Here is a 15,189-nt window from a genome sequence, read left to right as displayed (position 1 = left end):
GAACGTCAGAGGGGAAGTCCCCGATGAAGGTGGTACTTTCGATTATCATAAACGCTATAGGGCCATCTATCTTTGTTTGCCTAGGGAAGAAGAGTGAACTTCAGGGATCATAAATTCCATGTGGTGTTCACCACACCCACACCATATAGTCAATTAAAGTCCAATTTAGACGATCCCTTAACTTTAATTGCGTTGTTTGCTTGAAAAGCAAAAAAAAATCCAATAGCGCGTGATCACGCAATCTAGGTCTAGATCTTCTATGTCGGCAAAAAATGCCGATAAGGCATACGGCAAAACGAAGACTATCTTAGAGATCGAAATTCATGCTTTATGAAACCTTAAGAGAATTACAACAAAAAACTTTTAAAAACTCTCGCATAGATTTCATTATCTGGATCTGCTGGGCCGTTGCGGAGGTGTCTAGATGATGATCTTTATTAATATGTTTAAAACACCAGATAGGCCTATCTAGTTTGACACAATGTTTGGCTTGTTGTGCCTCTATCTTTTAGAGCCATCGTGAGAAAAGCAGCAATGTGTCGAAAATAGCGCGAAAAAAGTTTGACATCGACCCTCTGCTGTGTGGTATGTGAAACGATCAATTTTTTAAGAAGTTTACTATTAAAGACATCACCTCAACATGCTGATCCTGATGTCGGCATGATTTTAGGGCGTTTATTGTTCCGAAGGTTTTAAGGGGGGGGGGGGGGGGGGGTGGCGTTCTTCATTCGAGGGAGGCATTCTTTATTCGAGGGAGGCTTTCTTTATTCGAGGGAGGCGTTCTTTATTCGAGGGAGGCGTTCTTTACTCGAGGGAGGCGTTCTTTATTCGAGGGAGGCGTTCTTTACTCGAGGGAGACGTTCTTTATTCGAGGGAGGCGTTCTTTACTCGAGGGAGGCGTTCTTTACTCGAGGGAGACGTTCTTTATTCGAGGGAGGCGTTCTTTATTCGAGGGAGACGTTCTTTATTCGAGGGAGGCGTTCTTTACTCGAGGGAGGCGTTCTTTACTCGAGGGAGACGTTCTTTATTCGAGGGAGGCTTTCTTTACTCGAGGGAGGCGTTCTTTATTCGAGGGAGACGTTCTTTATTCGAGGGAGGCGTTCTTTATTCGAGGGAGACGTTCTTTATTCGAGGGAGGCGTTCTTTACTCGAGGGAGACGTTCCTTATTCGAGGGAGGCGTTCTTTATTCGAGGGAGGCGTTCTTTATTCGAGGGAGGAGTTCGTTATTTGAAGGAGACGTTCTTTATTCGAGGGAGGCGTTCTTTATTCGAGGGAGACGTTCTTTATTCGAGGGAGGCGTTCTTTATTCGAGGGAGGCGTTCTTTATTCGAGGGAGGCGTTCTTTATTCGAGGGAGGCGTTCTTTATTCGAGGGAGACGTTCTTTATTCGAGGGAGGCGTTCTTTATTCGAGGGAGGCGTTCTTTATTCGAGGGAGACGTTCTTTATTCGAGGGAGACGTTCTTTATTCGAGGGAGGCGTTCTTTATTCGAGGGAGGCGTTCTTTACTCGAGGGAGGCGTTCTTTATTCGAGGGAGGCGTTCTTTATTTGAGGGAGGCGTTCTTTACTCGAGAGAGTTGTTCTTTATTCGAGGGAAGCGTCATTTATTCGAGGGAAGCGTTCTTTATTCGAGGGAGGCGTCATTTATTCGAGGGAGACGTTCTTTATTCGAGGGAGGCGTCATTTATTCGAGGGAGACGTTCTTTATTCGAGGGAGGAGTTCGTTATTTGAAGGAGGCGTTCTTTATTCGAGGGAGGAGTTCGTTATTTGAAGGAGGCGTTCTTTATTCGAGGGAGACGTTCTTTATTCGAGGGAGGCGTTCTTTACTCGAGGGAGGCGTTCTTTATTCGAGGGAGGCGTTCTTTATTTGAGGGAGGCGTTCTTTACTCGAGAGAGTTGTTCTTTATTCGAGGGAGGCGTCATTTATTCGAGGGAAGCGTTCTTTATTCGAGGGAGGCGTTCTTTATTCGAGGGAGGCGTTCTTTATTCGAGGGAGGCGTTCTTTATTCGAGGGAGACGTTCTTTATTCGATGGAGGCAATAAAACATTTTAGCAGAATAATTCTGACTTGATCCCAAACATTGCTTTTAGAAGCAAGATAGTAATCTCTAGTTCTCCCCGGTAATACTGGTATGACGATTTCGGATATTTTTAAATAGATATAATCCGACGAAAGTGAATTTAATTCAGGTACAGTATACGATCGGACTTGTTCTCGATTACTTGTGTTTCCAAATGATGGGTTAGTAAAACACTAAATTGAATATCTATTTTTATTTTAGTCGTTGAATGTGGTCGTCAAAAGGTTTTCGAGATAGTAACCGAAAGCGGCAAGGTCTTCACTGGAATACTAAAAACGACCGTATCATCTGGTAAGATTTCTATTGCACTATCTGAACTAAAAAACTAAAGTCAGTATCGTATCGCTCTATAATTATTAAACCATATAAATTCAAAATAATGTTTAATTAAGTTAAATCAATAATTACATTATTATTCAATTTATTTAGTCGGACAAAATCTTGATGAAATCGGATTGAGGATAGTTGGTATGTCATTCAAAATAGTTGGAATAGCGTTTAGTGCATTGGCAATTGGAGTTGATATATACACAATCGTCAAAACATCAATTGACATACATAAGGGTAATCTAGAAAAAGCTGCTGATGAAATACAAAAGATTGTAGATAATTTAAAAAATACGAAGCCACCAACTGCTGAAGATACAATTATTGAATCGTTAATATCAGTTGGAAGTGAACTTGAAATACCATTTGAAGGAGACATCGAGGACTGTTAATTTAACTAAAACAAATAATATTTGTATACGAATGTACTTCAAAGAATCTATCTTACTACATATGTTTAGGTTAATTTAGTTGCTTTTTTCTTGCATTTAAAATTGTTTTCTTTCAAACCTAAAGGATGTAATCTCTGTTCGAAATATTATTTAGATTAAACGAAGTTGATATAATTTTTCTTGCATCTGAACCAAAACAACATAGTTTATTGCAACTAAATATTTTCAGTAGGTTGAAAAGAGGCTGATGAGGAGAATTTGCCATATGACATAACAATCTATATATAAATTATGGTTAATTCTGACATAGGCGAGCACAATGCAAAAACTTCGGTACAAATCTCCGCCTTGGATACCTACCTTATCTATCTCAGATGTACCGCGAAACGTAGATTTGATAACATTAATGTGCAGTTCGACGCTATTTTTCCATATTTCTATCTTAGCAAGATATTATAAAGAGTTTTTTAACAACATTTATGATTTCAACAGTAGATTTTCTACTCAATTTCAATTCTTGGCGGTCAAGTTATTTCCGGGTTTATGATAAGTTCACCTTGCAGCAACTTGGTTTCAACTATTTTCTCTCTTTTATACACAAGGGAGCAGTTAAAATAATAGATTTGACCCTAAAGGTGACTGGAAACAGGCACTTTCCATCAATCAATACAGTGTCCCTTTGGAAGACGGAAGAAAAAAACAGATACTATAGTAGGACTGGAGCTTAAGTTGGCCATTAGTCATAGCCACTTTAGTTTTTTGTTTATTTTAGGAACGTATATATTAATACTTATTAGGATGATATTTATTTGAATAAACGCCTCTCCAATAAAACATCACTTTGAATAATCCAACTATCTAATAAACGTCTATCCCATCCACATTTATAATAACACAATTATACTATTTGTAGTAGAATTCATCGCACTGTTATCTACAATTTACCAAGCATTTGTTACTCTTTTTTATCACTTTTCATATCTATTAGATAGAGGATTTCATTTGATTATAAATGTTACCATATTATTAAAACTAAAAAAATTAACATATATCCCTCGAATAAGCCCCTCCCTCGAGTCAAATGAACTCCGCCTCCCCACCTCCGCCATATAAGGGCCCTACCAAATAATAAAGACTATACTTTAAAATGTTATTAATCATCTAAGACACTGTGAAACAGAATAGTTTAGTTTTACGAATGTCAAGCATTTTCAGTAATGGTAACCGACAGAAAACGTAAAAGAAGAACATTATCATTCCGCGAACCATCGTCTACACTTCCTAGAGGGGGAGCGAGCGAAGCGAGCTCACCCTCTAGTATAACAAATGTCAGTAATACGTTGTGTGAGGGCCTAGTAGGTAAAAAAGTTAAAGTTATGCCGTCTTTTGAGACATACCGATACACAAATATTGTCACTGTTAATATTGAGTACCGCACTGTAAATTATATATAATAAATCGAAGGAGAACAATCATTTTGTACATGGCATCTTTTTTTTAATTGTTAAGTGTTAATTCTATTTTGCCAAGTATAGCGCCTAAAATTTTTAAATTATTATTCTGAATTGTTCGGTGTAAATTATATATACTTACAGAACATGCCTGGAATCGGTTCATTAAACTTAACATGGCCCGAAATATCAACATGCGCCCTCTGTGGAAATATTTCGCTAAGTACTTCACTCAGTTTCCGAGTGTTTTCATTTTTATATTTGCTGATTACAATTAGGCATACTGTTGATTATCCTCTTTTTATCCATACACAACAATGTTTGGGATCCACATTTAATCGTTCTCATGCATATTTAAAATTCGGCTTTTTAGGCACATAACATCCTGATGCATAATTAGCAGGTGTATTACAGGTGTAGTTGTCAATCTGTTTAGTCATTCGCGCCGCCGATGAGCGTGGAGTATACCATTTCTTACTTACATGGTAGTTGTTGTGTGTGTGTGCCTTATGTGCCTTGCGAGGGTAGTCATTACGAAGAATATCATAAACGCATTGTAATATAAATGCAGCTTAGTTTTTTTTAATGGAATTGAATTGAGATGAATAACTTTTGTTCTGTCTTGGAAAACGATCGTACATAGAAAACACATTACTGGTAAGTCAATTTGTCTATTTTGAGTTTACTCACTAAACACTATATATACATTATTGATGTACATAGCAAATAGTAGATTACAAAATTGCTATTAAATACGTGAATTGAATTATAGACAAATTATTGTTGGCAACATTTAGTATTTTGATTCAGAGTGATCAGTCTATCAGTTTGGCTAAGCTTAAGGAATTTATTTAGAGCGTGATCGGGATCCTGACGAATGTTAGGCCTATTTACAGTTTTTAGGATGTCCATTGTTGAGAGAGTCAGACAACATATATACTCGGCGAATATTGCCAAGCTCTTGAAATAAGTACATGTTGCCCTAAATATAGTTTTAACACAACATATCCAATGTTACCATAATAATTGAGCTTTCAGCTTCCAGGAAAAAATGCTGAAATTTGTCAGCAAATTTAAGAAATCTATACCAACATTTCTGAAAATCATCTGACACTGTGAACATGAAGTTATCGTAAAAACACTATGATAATAGGGGAAGGCTTGTGAAATCGATAGTTTAATGCCCCTTGCATGAAACAATACATTGTCTATCTATTCTTTTTAATCGTTTAGTTATCGGAGAGAATATTATGCAGTTCATCGGTACGGTTAAAAGCATCAGCTTTAAATGTAAATGACCATGTTAAAATCATTATACTGTATATTTACTGCAATAATTTGTCTTTTTAAAGTTTATTTTGAGGTAATCATACACACCGTTTGTTGCAGTGACTGCCTAAAATCATACGTTATTGTAGTAAATAAAATTTATAAGCAATAATGCATTTTAGCAATATTTCACATTCATAACGAAAATATTATATTAATACCCTTGCGTGTAGACAAAACAAATATATACATTAAGAAAACTTTGGGTACTACGTATACGCCAAAATATTAAAATTATTATAAATATTAAAGAGGATAAAAATAAGAAAAAAAATGTAGAAAAGGCTTAGAGATTCTGTAATTGTCGTTATGAAACATTGAATGAATAAAGGTGGTGGTTAACCACAAAAGATAAAAATACCCTTGCGTGTCTTAAACATTAGGGCAAATATGTACATTTTCTTTTATTCTGCCTCATACGTTTTGGTCAACTAGGCCTAAAAGCATTATCATAAACAATAACTACATTATTATTAAATTTATTTAGTATGTCATGGTATGTTCTGAATTTTTAAACTAAGCGATTCGGTTGAGTAATTTTTGGATAGCAGATACTTGACTCACAGTGCAGGAACATTTTTGCCGAGTGTAGTAATGGTGAGAACTATTGCAAAATATGTTTTCTATTATTTATCAGGTCATAAACCAGTACGATTTTTTAGTTTCGATAAAGTATTTTTAAAATGTACCGTATTTGATCTAAATATATCACTGAAGTGTCTGATATGAAAGGTACTTTATAATTATTAAGAAAAATTATTGGTATAAATTATATAAGCTATGAAAATGCTCTCAGTGTATGTAATTTAGAAACCCTCGCTACTAGAAGAAATAACTTATGTCTAAGGTTTGCTGAAGACCTCGAAAAGTCAGCATATTTTCAATCATGGCTACAGCCTAAAAATAAACCGTACAACTTAAGAAAGATCAACCCATGTCAACAAATAAAATGTAAAACTAAACGATATAAAAATAGCCCTTTGCCATACCTAATTAACCTGTTGAATAATAAAGAATAATTACACTTAACCAACGTTGCCGTCATCAACCAATGTGAAATAATAAACAAACAATACATAAGTTTTAATACAGATATTTTATTAGGCCATGATTTGTAACAATTTCTTTGATTTTTCAATGTTTTTCTACTGTACTTTATCTTATTCCATTTTTATATAAGATGTTCTTTTAATGTGATAACTTTTAATGTGTGCAATATTTTGTAAAATTTTACACAATCTAGCCTTTGGCTACAATGTAAAATCTTCGTTTTATTGAATATTGAATAAAATCCTTGAATGAAATTTAATGTGATTGATGAATCGAAAACATTTGAACATTCAATTAAAAGATTTAAAAGTTTGAGAATGTCAGATCATTTTAATATTGTGCCCTAAATTCAAACTGAAAAGTGTCTAAGGCCTTCACATTATTCATTCATTCATTCATTTATTTGGTCAAAGACATTATTATAATATACAGTTCAAAATATTAAAAAAGTATAAAAATGCTAAAATAGAGTAAAAAAAGAAAATCAGTAAAACAAGTACTAAAGTGCTAAAAGAGTAAAACACTAAAAATTGTAAAAATTACATTTAAAAAGTGATGAAGCTAAAACATTATGTTTTTATCTAAAATTCAAATTAAGGGTGAAAAAGGAGCACGGATACCGCGGCCGAACCGTGATTTAGCTGCTTCACAAGTTGTGGAGGTAGTCGCCGACAATCCATGACGCGTCGTAACCCTTGATTTTCTTGAGAATTTCGTTGGCATAGAACAGTCCAGTCTGCATAGGATTCATCTGGAAACGATGCTGATAGGGCGTCTGGTCTTTGTCGTGGAGCACAAAGAAAATGTTCCCATTGTTCAATCCATACTGAAAAATTTAAAACGAAAATAAATGCATGATTTTTTTTTTCTACAGAATGTCCCCCATTACCTATACAATGGTTCTGGCATTGTTCTATTGTGCCACGACACTATCCGCAAATTATACACAATGGCAAATATTGTTTTATGATGGCTAGCCAACTTTCTATTAAAACTGTATATACGAGTCATCTCTTCGTTTTGTGAATACAGCACGGCAATTCTTTGAAAACCGGAGCAACATTTCAAGAAGGATATATTTTAACTTGGTAGTTTTGACAGTTTTTCAGCCCAAATGAATTGCACGTATTGCAAGAGAGTTGAGCAAAAATGGCCATAGCCACGATAGCTATCGCATTATTGCAGTCAAGTCGGCCAGGCATTGCTAGTTTTAAGGTTAGTGGTCTCCAATTAGTTTGAAATTAAACAGATTTAGATTTCAATTTTTTTGTACGAAGAGAACGGCCTGTTATGGTCACGCGATGTAGGTTGGAAAGGCTGGAAGAAAATAATTATGACTGGCTAAGATTGAACCATAGGAACAGGTATAGACGAAAGAGATGAGAAATACACAGCTGTCCTTACCTGGAGCTTGCTGTCAAGCTGGAGAGGCTTCGGAATATCCCAATCCGATTGGACGAAAACAACTATGATTTTTCTATTGCTCATCTTGTAGTGACACTCCCTGTATGTTTGGGAGTGATCTCCCCCAAACCCTAACACGGAACCCTGTTTCCAATGGATTGTCTTGGTAGCTACAACACTATCAAACTGACCAGTTTGCCCTGAAAAAGCAGCTGATATGGCAGCCATGGTGCTCTGAAAATATGAAATAAATGTATGTGATTATTATCTGTTATAAATCTGATCGTCCATGTAACTGATTGTCCGCCTGCCTATCTGACACCACAAAAGGTGTAATGTACGACATGAATAATATTGTGGCTCTGCCACAAGGTCATCGTTCATTCCATTACAAAAGGTAGGCATGCCCAGGCGGACGCTCAGTTATGGCAGACTTTCAGTTTTATTACACCGGCATGTGTGTAAACAGGATGAGCATATACACTATATGAAGAGTTCTTGCGCAAAGCACAGCAAGTCCATTTGACCTCTTTTGTAAAAGAAAGATTTTTACCGCTTAGGCCTACATCCTTTTGCACACAAATTGAAGTTACTGACGTATTTCTATTATGCAATTTAACGGGTTTATACTCAAAACAGGTTTAATTATTGGTAAAACACGCACAAAAAGCTTGTCAATGGAACATTTAAATTTCATATAAATGGAGTTTCGGGGTTTGCGGCAAAAGTCATTACACGGAAGCTTGCCATACAAGGAATTATTAGTTCCTAATTTCGATGAGACGTATTGTTTTTTTCTTGAAGTCCAATTCTACGAACTTGATTTGGGATAACCCATTTATTTTTGCAAACTTGGATTTTTTGTTTATATTTTGTGATAAAGTTTGATCTTTTGTTATAATGAGTGAAAGTATTTAATCAAATTTATTTTAGAAATGCCTGTACTATGCTCAATCGAAATTTAACATACAAATCAGATGTTACACAACACAATTGTTATCCACAAATGATACAAACATCTCTCTGCGTTGCAATGCACAATGTGTTCGTCCACTTTTCTTTGTAGGAAAAATCAATTTAAAATAAAAATTCAATAATAAAATAAATAAATAACAAATTGAAACATGTTTTCACTGAAAATTCACTTTATTAGCCGTTTTCAGACTCACAATACGTCATATTCTGACGTCGATTTGGTCTTTTCTAAGACTATACACACGCGCGCACAAATACCAACGTAATTTTATTTTTAATTAATTTCATATAGGCCTAACTAGATGGTTCTCGAATACACAGTAATTTCAGCGTAAAATGTACGTACCGCATCACGATAATACATTGTCGTTTACAGAAACGAATAAATAGACACGATGATTTAAGTAGTCAATTAAAATTAGCACCCTGGGAATTAGGCCTAAACTAATTAGAAACTTTTCATAAAATGAGTTTTTGATTTGGACTCATTTAAACAAACCCAATTTGTGTTTTGTATGTAACATTAGGATTGAGGGATGGGGAAGCGGATGGGTACACAGTTTTTAAATATATTCTTTATCCCCTCAGTAACGAAACGGGGTTTTTTTTCATGTTTTATAGGCCTATAAATAATATACCACTAAATACAGTAAAACATTTGCGATTTAATACTTTGTTAAAACTGTCATAGTCGATTGAAATAGTACATGTAACGATACACCACTACGACGTTTATATTTTTTGTAATTATTAATTAATACAAACGTTGAGAAGCAACTGTCGGTAATAAAGTTTAATTGTATATTATGCGTTTATATATCTAACAGTAACAGTAACACTAATAAGTGTATTTATACATGTGTTTATATATCTAACAGTACCCAAACTCACAGTAAGAAATTTTCAATTCAAATGGCGACCAAAAATGGTTAATACGTATTTACAGTACTAGAGGGTGAGCTCGCTTCGCTCGCTCCCCCTCTAGGAAGTGTAAACGATGGTTCTCGGAATGATAATGACTCGGGTAAAAAGGTTTAGAAGGACATTCTGGCCCTGACGATTTCGGTCGGTTACCATTATTTAAATGCTTTTGATATTCGTAAAACTAATCCTACTCACTAACCTGTTTCACAGTGTCTTAGATGATTAATATCGTTTTACGTATAGTGTTTATTGAAGATATGAAAAGTGGTAAAAAAGAATAACAAATGCTTGGTAAATTGTAGATAACAGTTCGATGAAATCTACTAAAAATAGTATAATTGTGTTATAAATATAATACAATATTGTGTGTATAAATGTGGATGGGCGTTTATTAGATGGTATTTGGATGGGGTTGGGGGGTGGCGATAATTATTTTAATTGACGTTTTATTGTGGAGGTGTTCCGGGCGTTTATTCAAATAAATACCATCCTAATTGATATACCTAATACATTATTCCGCGACACAGTGAGCCGTTTTGGCCTAAGAAGGAAGACGCTTTAGACGGCTTGCAACATGGGCAGAAGTATCCCAGGGTTCTGACGGGACACAGATAGCGCACAGTATACATAAAGTCCTGGCAGCTTACTCAACAACTCGGCTATCGGGGTTTCATTCGATTTCAAACAAAAGCTCTTATCATCAATTCTCTCGATGGAATTTTATATAATTATTTCCCACAATTTACTCTTATGTTTTATGAATATATTTAGTTTGATCTTTATGTACTACTATAACCTTCACACGCGCGGTCCGAAAATAAACCAAAAACCAAAATTGCTATCGCCACCAAGCCCAACGGCCAACTTAGTTGAACAGGGAGTTGTTTTGCAAGTTGTTTTTTACAACTCCCTGGTGAAAACCAACCATGCAGCGAACTTGCAAGGTGATTGATACACCTTACCATGAGCCCGGAAATTACTTCTACCGCGCGTAGAGTTAAAATTTACCGATTGAAATCAGAAAATTTCTTATAAAACCCTTTATAATATCTTCCTAAGAAAGAAATATGGAACAATAGCGTAGTACTGAAAACTAATGTTATCAAATCTACGTTTCTAGGTACATCAGAGATACATAAGGTAGGTATCCAAGGCGGAGATTAGTACCGAAGTTTTTCCATTGTGCTCGCCTATGTCAGAATTAAACATAATTTATATATAGATTGTCCAAGTAGTGCAATACTATATCTAAAGATTTTAGGTTTATTCCCCAAGGGCTCATAAGTTAGGAAGTAACGCGCGATTTACCGAATTTTGCCCCTACGTAAATTTATATACAGATTAATAAAAATTAATATAAACTCGGCCTTATTCATGTACATGTATAAAGAACTGTAACTTTTCCAAATAGAAATTAATAACAAGTACATTACTATACGACGATGACAACTTTTGAAGAGAAGATTCAATAAAAAACAAATATGCCTATAGGCTTACTGCACATAGAAATATAGGCCTAACATAAAAAGTCTTTATCGTAAGAATTTAAAATATTGTTACTTGCTCGCGTATTCGTTGACACCTTAATTCTGCTACATGTACTCACCTGTATAAAGATAAAGATGATTGAATAAAATCGTCAGGTCTTGCTTTCACTGGTGGTCTGGAACTTATTGTCAGTAGCAAATGTTAGCAACAACTATGGAAAAACGACGCTTATATACATCAAATAGCCCCTCCCTTAGTTTTCTAATTGGTTGATCATTTGAATCATTTCTCACCTGTTGATTGGTTAATTGGAGCGGTATGTGACCTAATCGAAAATAATTATCCCAACATATTTCCGTTAAAATCAATATTTCGTTTTCACAACAAAGATTTAAAAAAACAGTCTGATTTAAAAATACGGCACAATTAATTGTTTATTAATAAGACATAAGACATAAGGCGTAATACATTTTTAGTCGCTGGACGCGACTCAATAGTTCACTATGTCGGTCGGTCGGTCTGTCGGTCTGTCTGTCAGTCCGGTATCACTATGCGTTTTATCGCACATTACTTTTTGAAAGTTCATTTTTTTTCTGAGAGCACGCGACTTATGGCTGTTGGCCTTGTTTGGCACAAATTTGCTTCTACGTTCACAATAACTGGATCATTTAGACGAAAGTCAGGTTTTTGATAACATGCTTTAATGTGTGAAATGTATTAAATTATTATTATTTAACATCAAAGTTTTACTTTTACTTTTGACGTGTTTGATGGCTGGGTATCGTGGGCAATAACATTATCGTTTTAGCTGTTCAATAATATATGACGAGCATTGTATTCGACCCGTTAAGCCCAGATACGCTAAGATATTAATCTTGTTATAACAAAATTAGAATAATGGTACTGACTCGCATATCTTTAAAATTATTTTTCAAAATTGAAAGTATGTATTTATAAAAAAAAATTGAATAGAGATGGATTTTCTAACATTGTGTAAGTATTCTCAATACAGGATATTATCGTTAGTTACAAAAGAACCAGTGTCCTTGCTAACAGGTTCTTCGTGGAACTTACTAAAAATAAAATGTGTATATAGAATCGTTCACAACATTGTTGATACAATACAATCACGACTTAATCATCACCATTGTCAATACAGATCCGTAGTGTTAGTACACAGACTGCTACATAAGCCATTCGCTATAACGATTGGTCAAACTAAAAAAACACTCGCTACACTAGGCCAGCTACTAGCAGCCCTATGTAGCATATGCCTAAACAACCTAGGCGTATGTTTATTTATTACACTTTTTTGCGAAACAGTATTTATAGCTAGCGTGAGCCTAGGTGGTATAAAAAGAAAACATGAAAAGTGTTTTTAAATATAGACTTTTTGCATCATTTGTGTGTATATTTTTTTTTTTCTGCCGGTAACACCACTTTGGTCTGGAAAAGAAATTCCTACTAACCTACCCATTGTTAGGAAATACCCAAAACGTGGCAAACACAATCATTTTTTTAATAGACTAGCTGACTGGAAGCAAAATATTTACACGATAGGCCTATACTTTTTAAAACGTTATAGTTTTCAATAATATATGACGAGTCTTGTATTCGACCCGTTAAGCGCCGTTCTAAACCCTGATACTAGAATAACGGTACTGACTCGCATATCTTTGGGGATTATTTTTCAAAATTGAAAGTATGTATTTACAAAAAAGTTGAATAGAGATGGATTTGTTAAAATTGTGTAGGTATTCTCAATACAGGATATTGTCGTTAGTTACAAAGGAACCAGTATCCTTGCTAACAGGTTTTTCGTGGAACATACTAAAAATACAATGTGTATATAGAATCGTTCACAACATTGTTGATACAATACAATCACGACTTAATCATCATTGTCAATACAGATCCGTAGTGTCAGTACACATAAGCCATTTTTTTAGAAAATAAATTACTTTCAAAACACTATTGCTAACGCATTGTTCATAACTTCTATTTAAAATATAGACCTGTAAACGTTTTAACAACAGGGAAGAGTAAATAATAGGTAAGTATACTAAAAAATAATGTAATTACGTCGTGAACGCATTGTATATACTACAAACACTGAATAATTCCTTGTCACCCACTTCTTGATAATACTGCTGGTTATTGTTTTATTGCTACATTTCTTTAACGTTTTTTATTTTAAACGTTATTGTATTAGGCATATCAATAAAAACAAAAGTGATATTTTATAAGATTTAGCACTATTTTGGGGGCAAATATTGGGATCATTGTTTACAACTCAAAGGCAACTGACCAAATATTAGAAAGAAAGGTCACGTTATAAGACGGTACCTGTGTTTATCTCCGGCTTAGCAAACTAGTTCCTGAAAGTAATATTCCACTCGTTCTAATTATTAGTCTAACTAAAGAACACTCGTTCTAACTACAGACCACTAACTCTACTGGTTGGTCAACTAAAAACCACTCGCTCTAACGGCTGTTCTAACTAAAAAAATCTCGTTCTAATGATTGGTCTAACTAAAGACCACTAACTCTACTGGTTGGTCAACTAAAAACCTCTCGCTATTTTTTCTGAGAGCACGCGACTTATGGCTGTTGGCCTTGTTTGGCACAAATTTGCTTCTACGTTCACAATAACTGGATCATTTAGACGAAAGTCAGGTTTTTGATAACATGCTTTAATGTGTGAAATGTATTAAATTATTATTATTTAACATCAAAGTTTTACTTTTACTTTTGACGTGTTTGATGGCTGGGTATCGTGGGCAATAACATTATCGTTTTAGCTGTTCAATAATATATGACGAGCATTGTATTCGACCCGTTAAGCCCAGATACGCTAAGATATTAATCTTGTTATAACAAAATTAGAATAATGGTACTGACTCGCATATCTTTAAAATTATTTTTCAAAATTGAAAGTATGTATTTATAAAAAAAAATTGAATAGAGATGGATTTTCTAACATTGTGTAAGTATTCTCAATACAGGATATTATCGTTAGTTACAAAAGAACCAGTGTCCTTGCTAACAGGTTCTTCGTGGAACTTACTAAAAATAAAATGTGTATATAGAATCGTTCACAACATTGTTGATACAATACAATCACGACTTAATCATCACCATTGTCAATACAGATCCGTAGTGTTAGTACACAGACTGCTACATAAGCCATTCGCTATAACGATTGGTCAAACTAAAAAAACACTCGCTACACTAGGCCAGCTACTAGCAGCCCTATGTAGCATATGCCTAAACAACCTAGGCGTATGTTTATTTATTACACTTTTTTGCGAAACAGTATTTATAGCTAGCGTGAGCCTAGGTGGTATAAAAAGAAAACATGAAAAGTGTTTTTAAATATAGACTTTTTGCATCATTTGTGTGTATATTTTTTTTTTTCTGCCGGTAACACCACTTTGGTCTGGAAAAGAAATTCCTACTAACCTACCCATTGTTAGGAAATACCCAAAACGTGGCAAACACAATCATTTTTTTAATAGACTAGCTGACTGGAAGCAAAATATTTACACGATAGGCCTATACTTTTTAAAACGTTATAGTTTTCAATAATATATGACGAGTCTTGTATTCGACCCGTTAAGCGCCGTTCTAAACCCTGATACTAGAATAACGGTACTGACTCGCATATCTTTGGGGATTATTTTTCAAAATTGAAAGTATGTATTTACAAAAAAGTTGAATAGAGATGGATTTGTTAAAATTGTGTAGGTATTCTCAATACAGGATAT

General features: G+C 34.7%; 1 protein-coding gene across 1 annotated transcript; it reads right to left on the bottom strand.

Moving 5' to 3' along the window:
* Positions 1–7,139: 7,139 nt before the first annotated feature.
* On the bottom strand, positions 7,140–11,683 carry LOC144837931 (uncharacterized). Its single transcript, XM_078693264.1, has 3 exons — positions 11,541–11,683; positions 8,036–8,269; positions 7,140–7,457 (listed from the first exon to the last, which is right to left on the bottom strand). Exons 2-3 carry the CDS (start codon positions 8,261–8,263, stop codon positions 7,278–7,280), a joined length of 408 nt encoding a protein of 135 aa, XP_078549390.1. The 5' UTR covers positions 8,264–8,269; positions 11,541–11,683; the 3' UTR covers positions 7,140–7,277.
* Between the last annotated feature and the right edge of the window lie 3,506 nt (positions 11,684–15,189).

Source organism: Antedon bifida, chromosome 3, assembly GCF_963402885.1.
Source record: "Antedon bifida chromosome 3, ecAntBifi1.1, whole genome shotgun sequence".
Classification (NCBI taxonomy): Eukaryota; Metazoa; Echinodermata; class Crinoidea; order Comatulida; family Antedonidae; genus Antedon; species Antedon bifida.
Note: the sequence above shows the minus strand (reverse complement) of the source record. Positions and strands in the feature narration are given on the sequence as shown.

Coding starts and splice junctions, on each gene's coding strand:
- LOC144837931 (XM_078693264.1), bottom strand. CDS start 8,263: ATGGCTGCCATATCAGCTGCTTTTTCAGGGCAAACTGGTCAGTTTGAT. Junction 7,458..8,035: donor AGCTTGACAGCAAGCTCCAG/GTAAGGACAGCT, acceptor TAAATTTTTCAG/TATGGATTGAACAATGGGAA.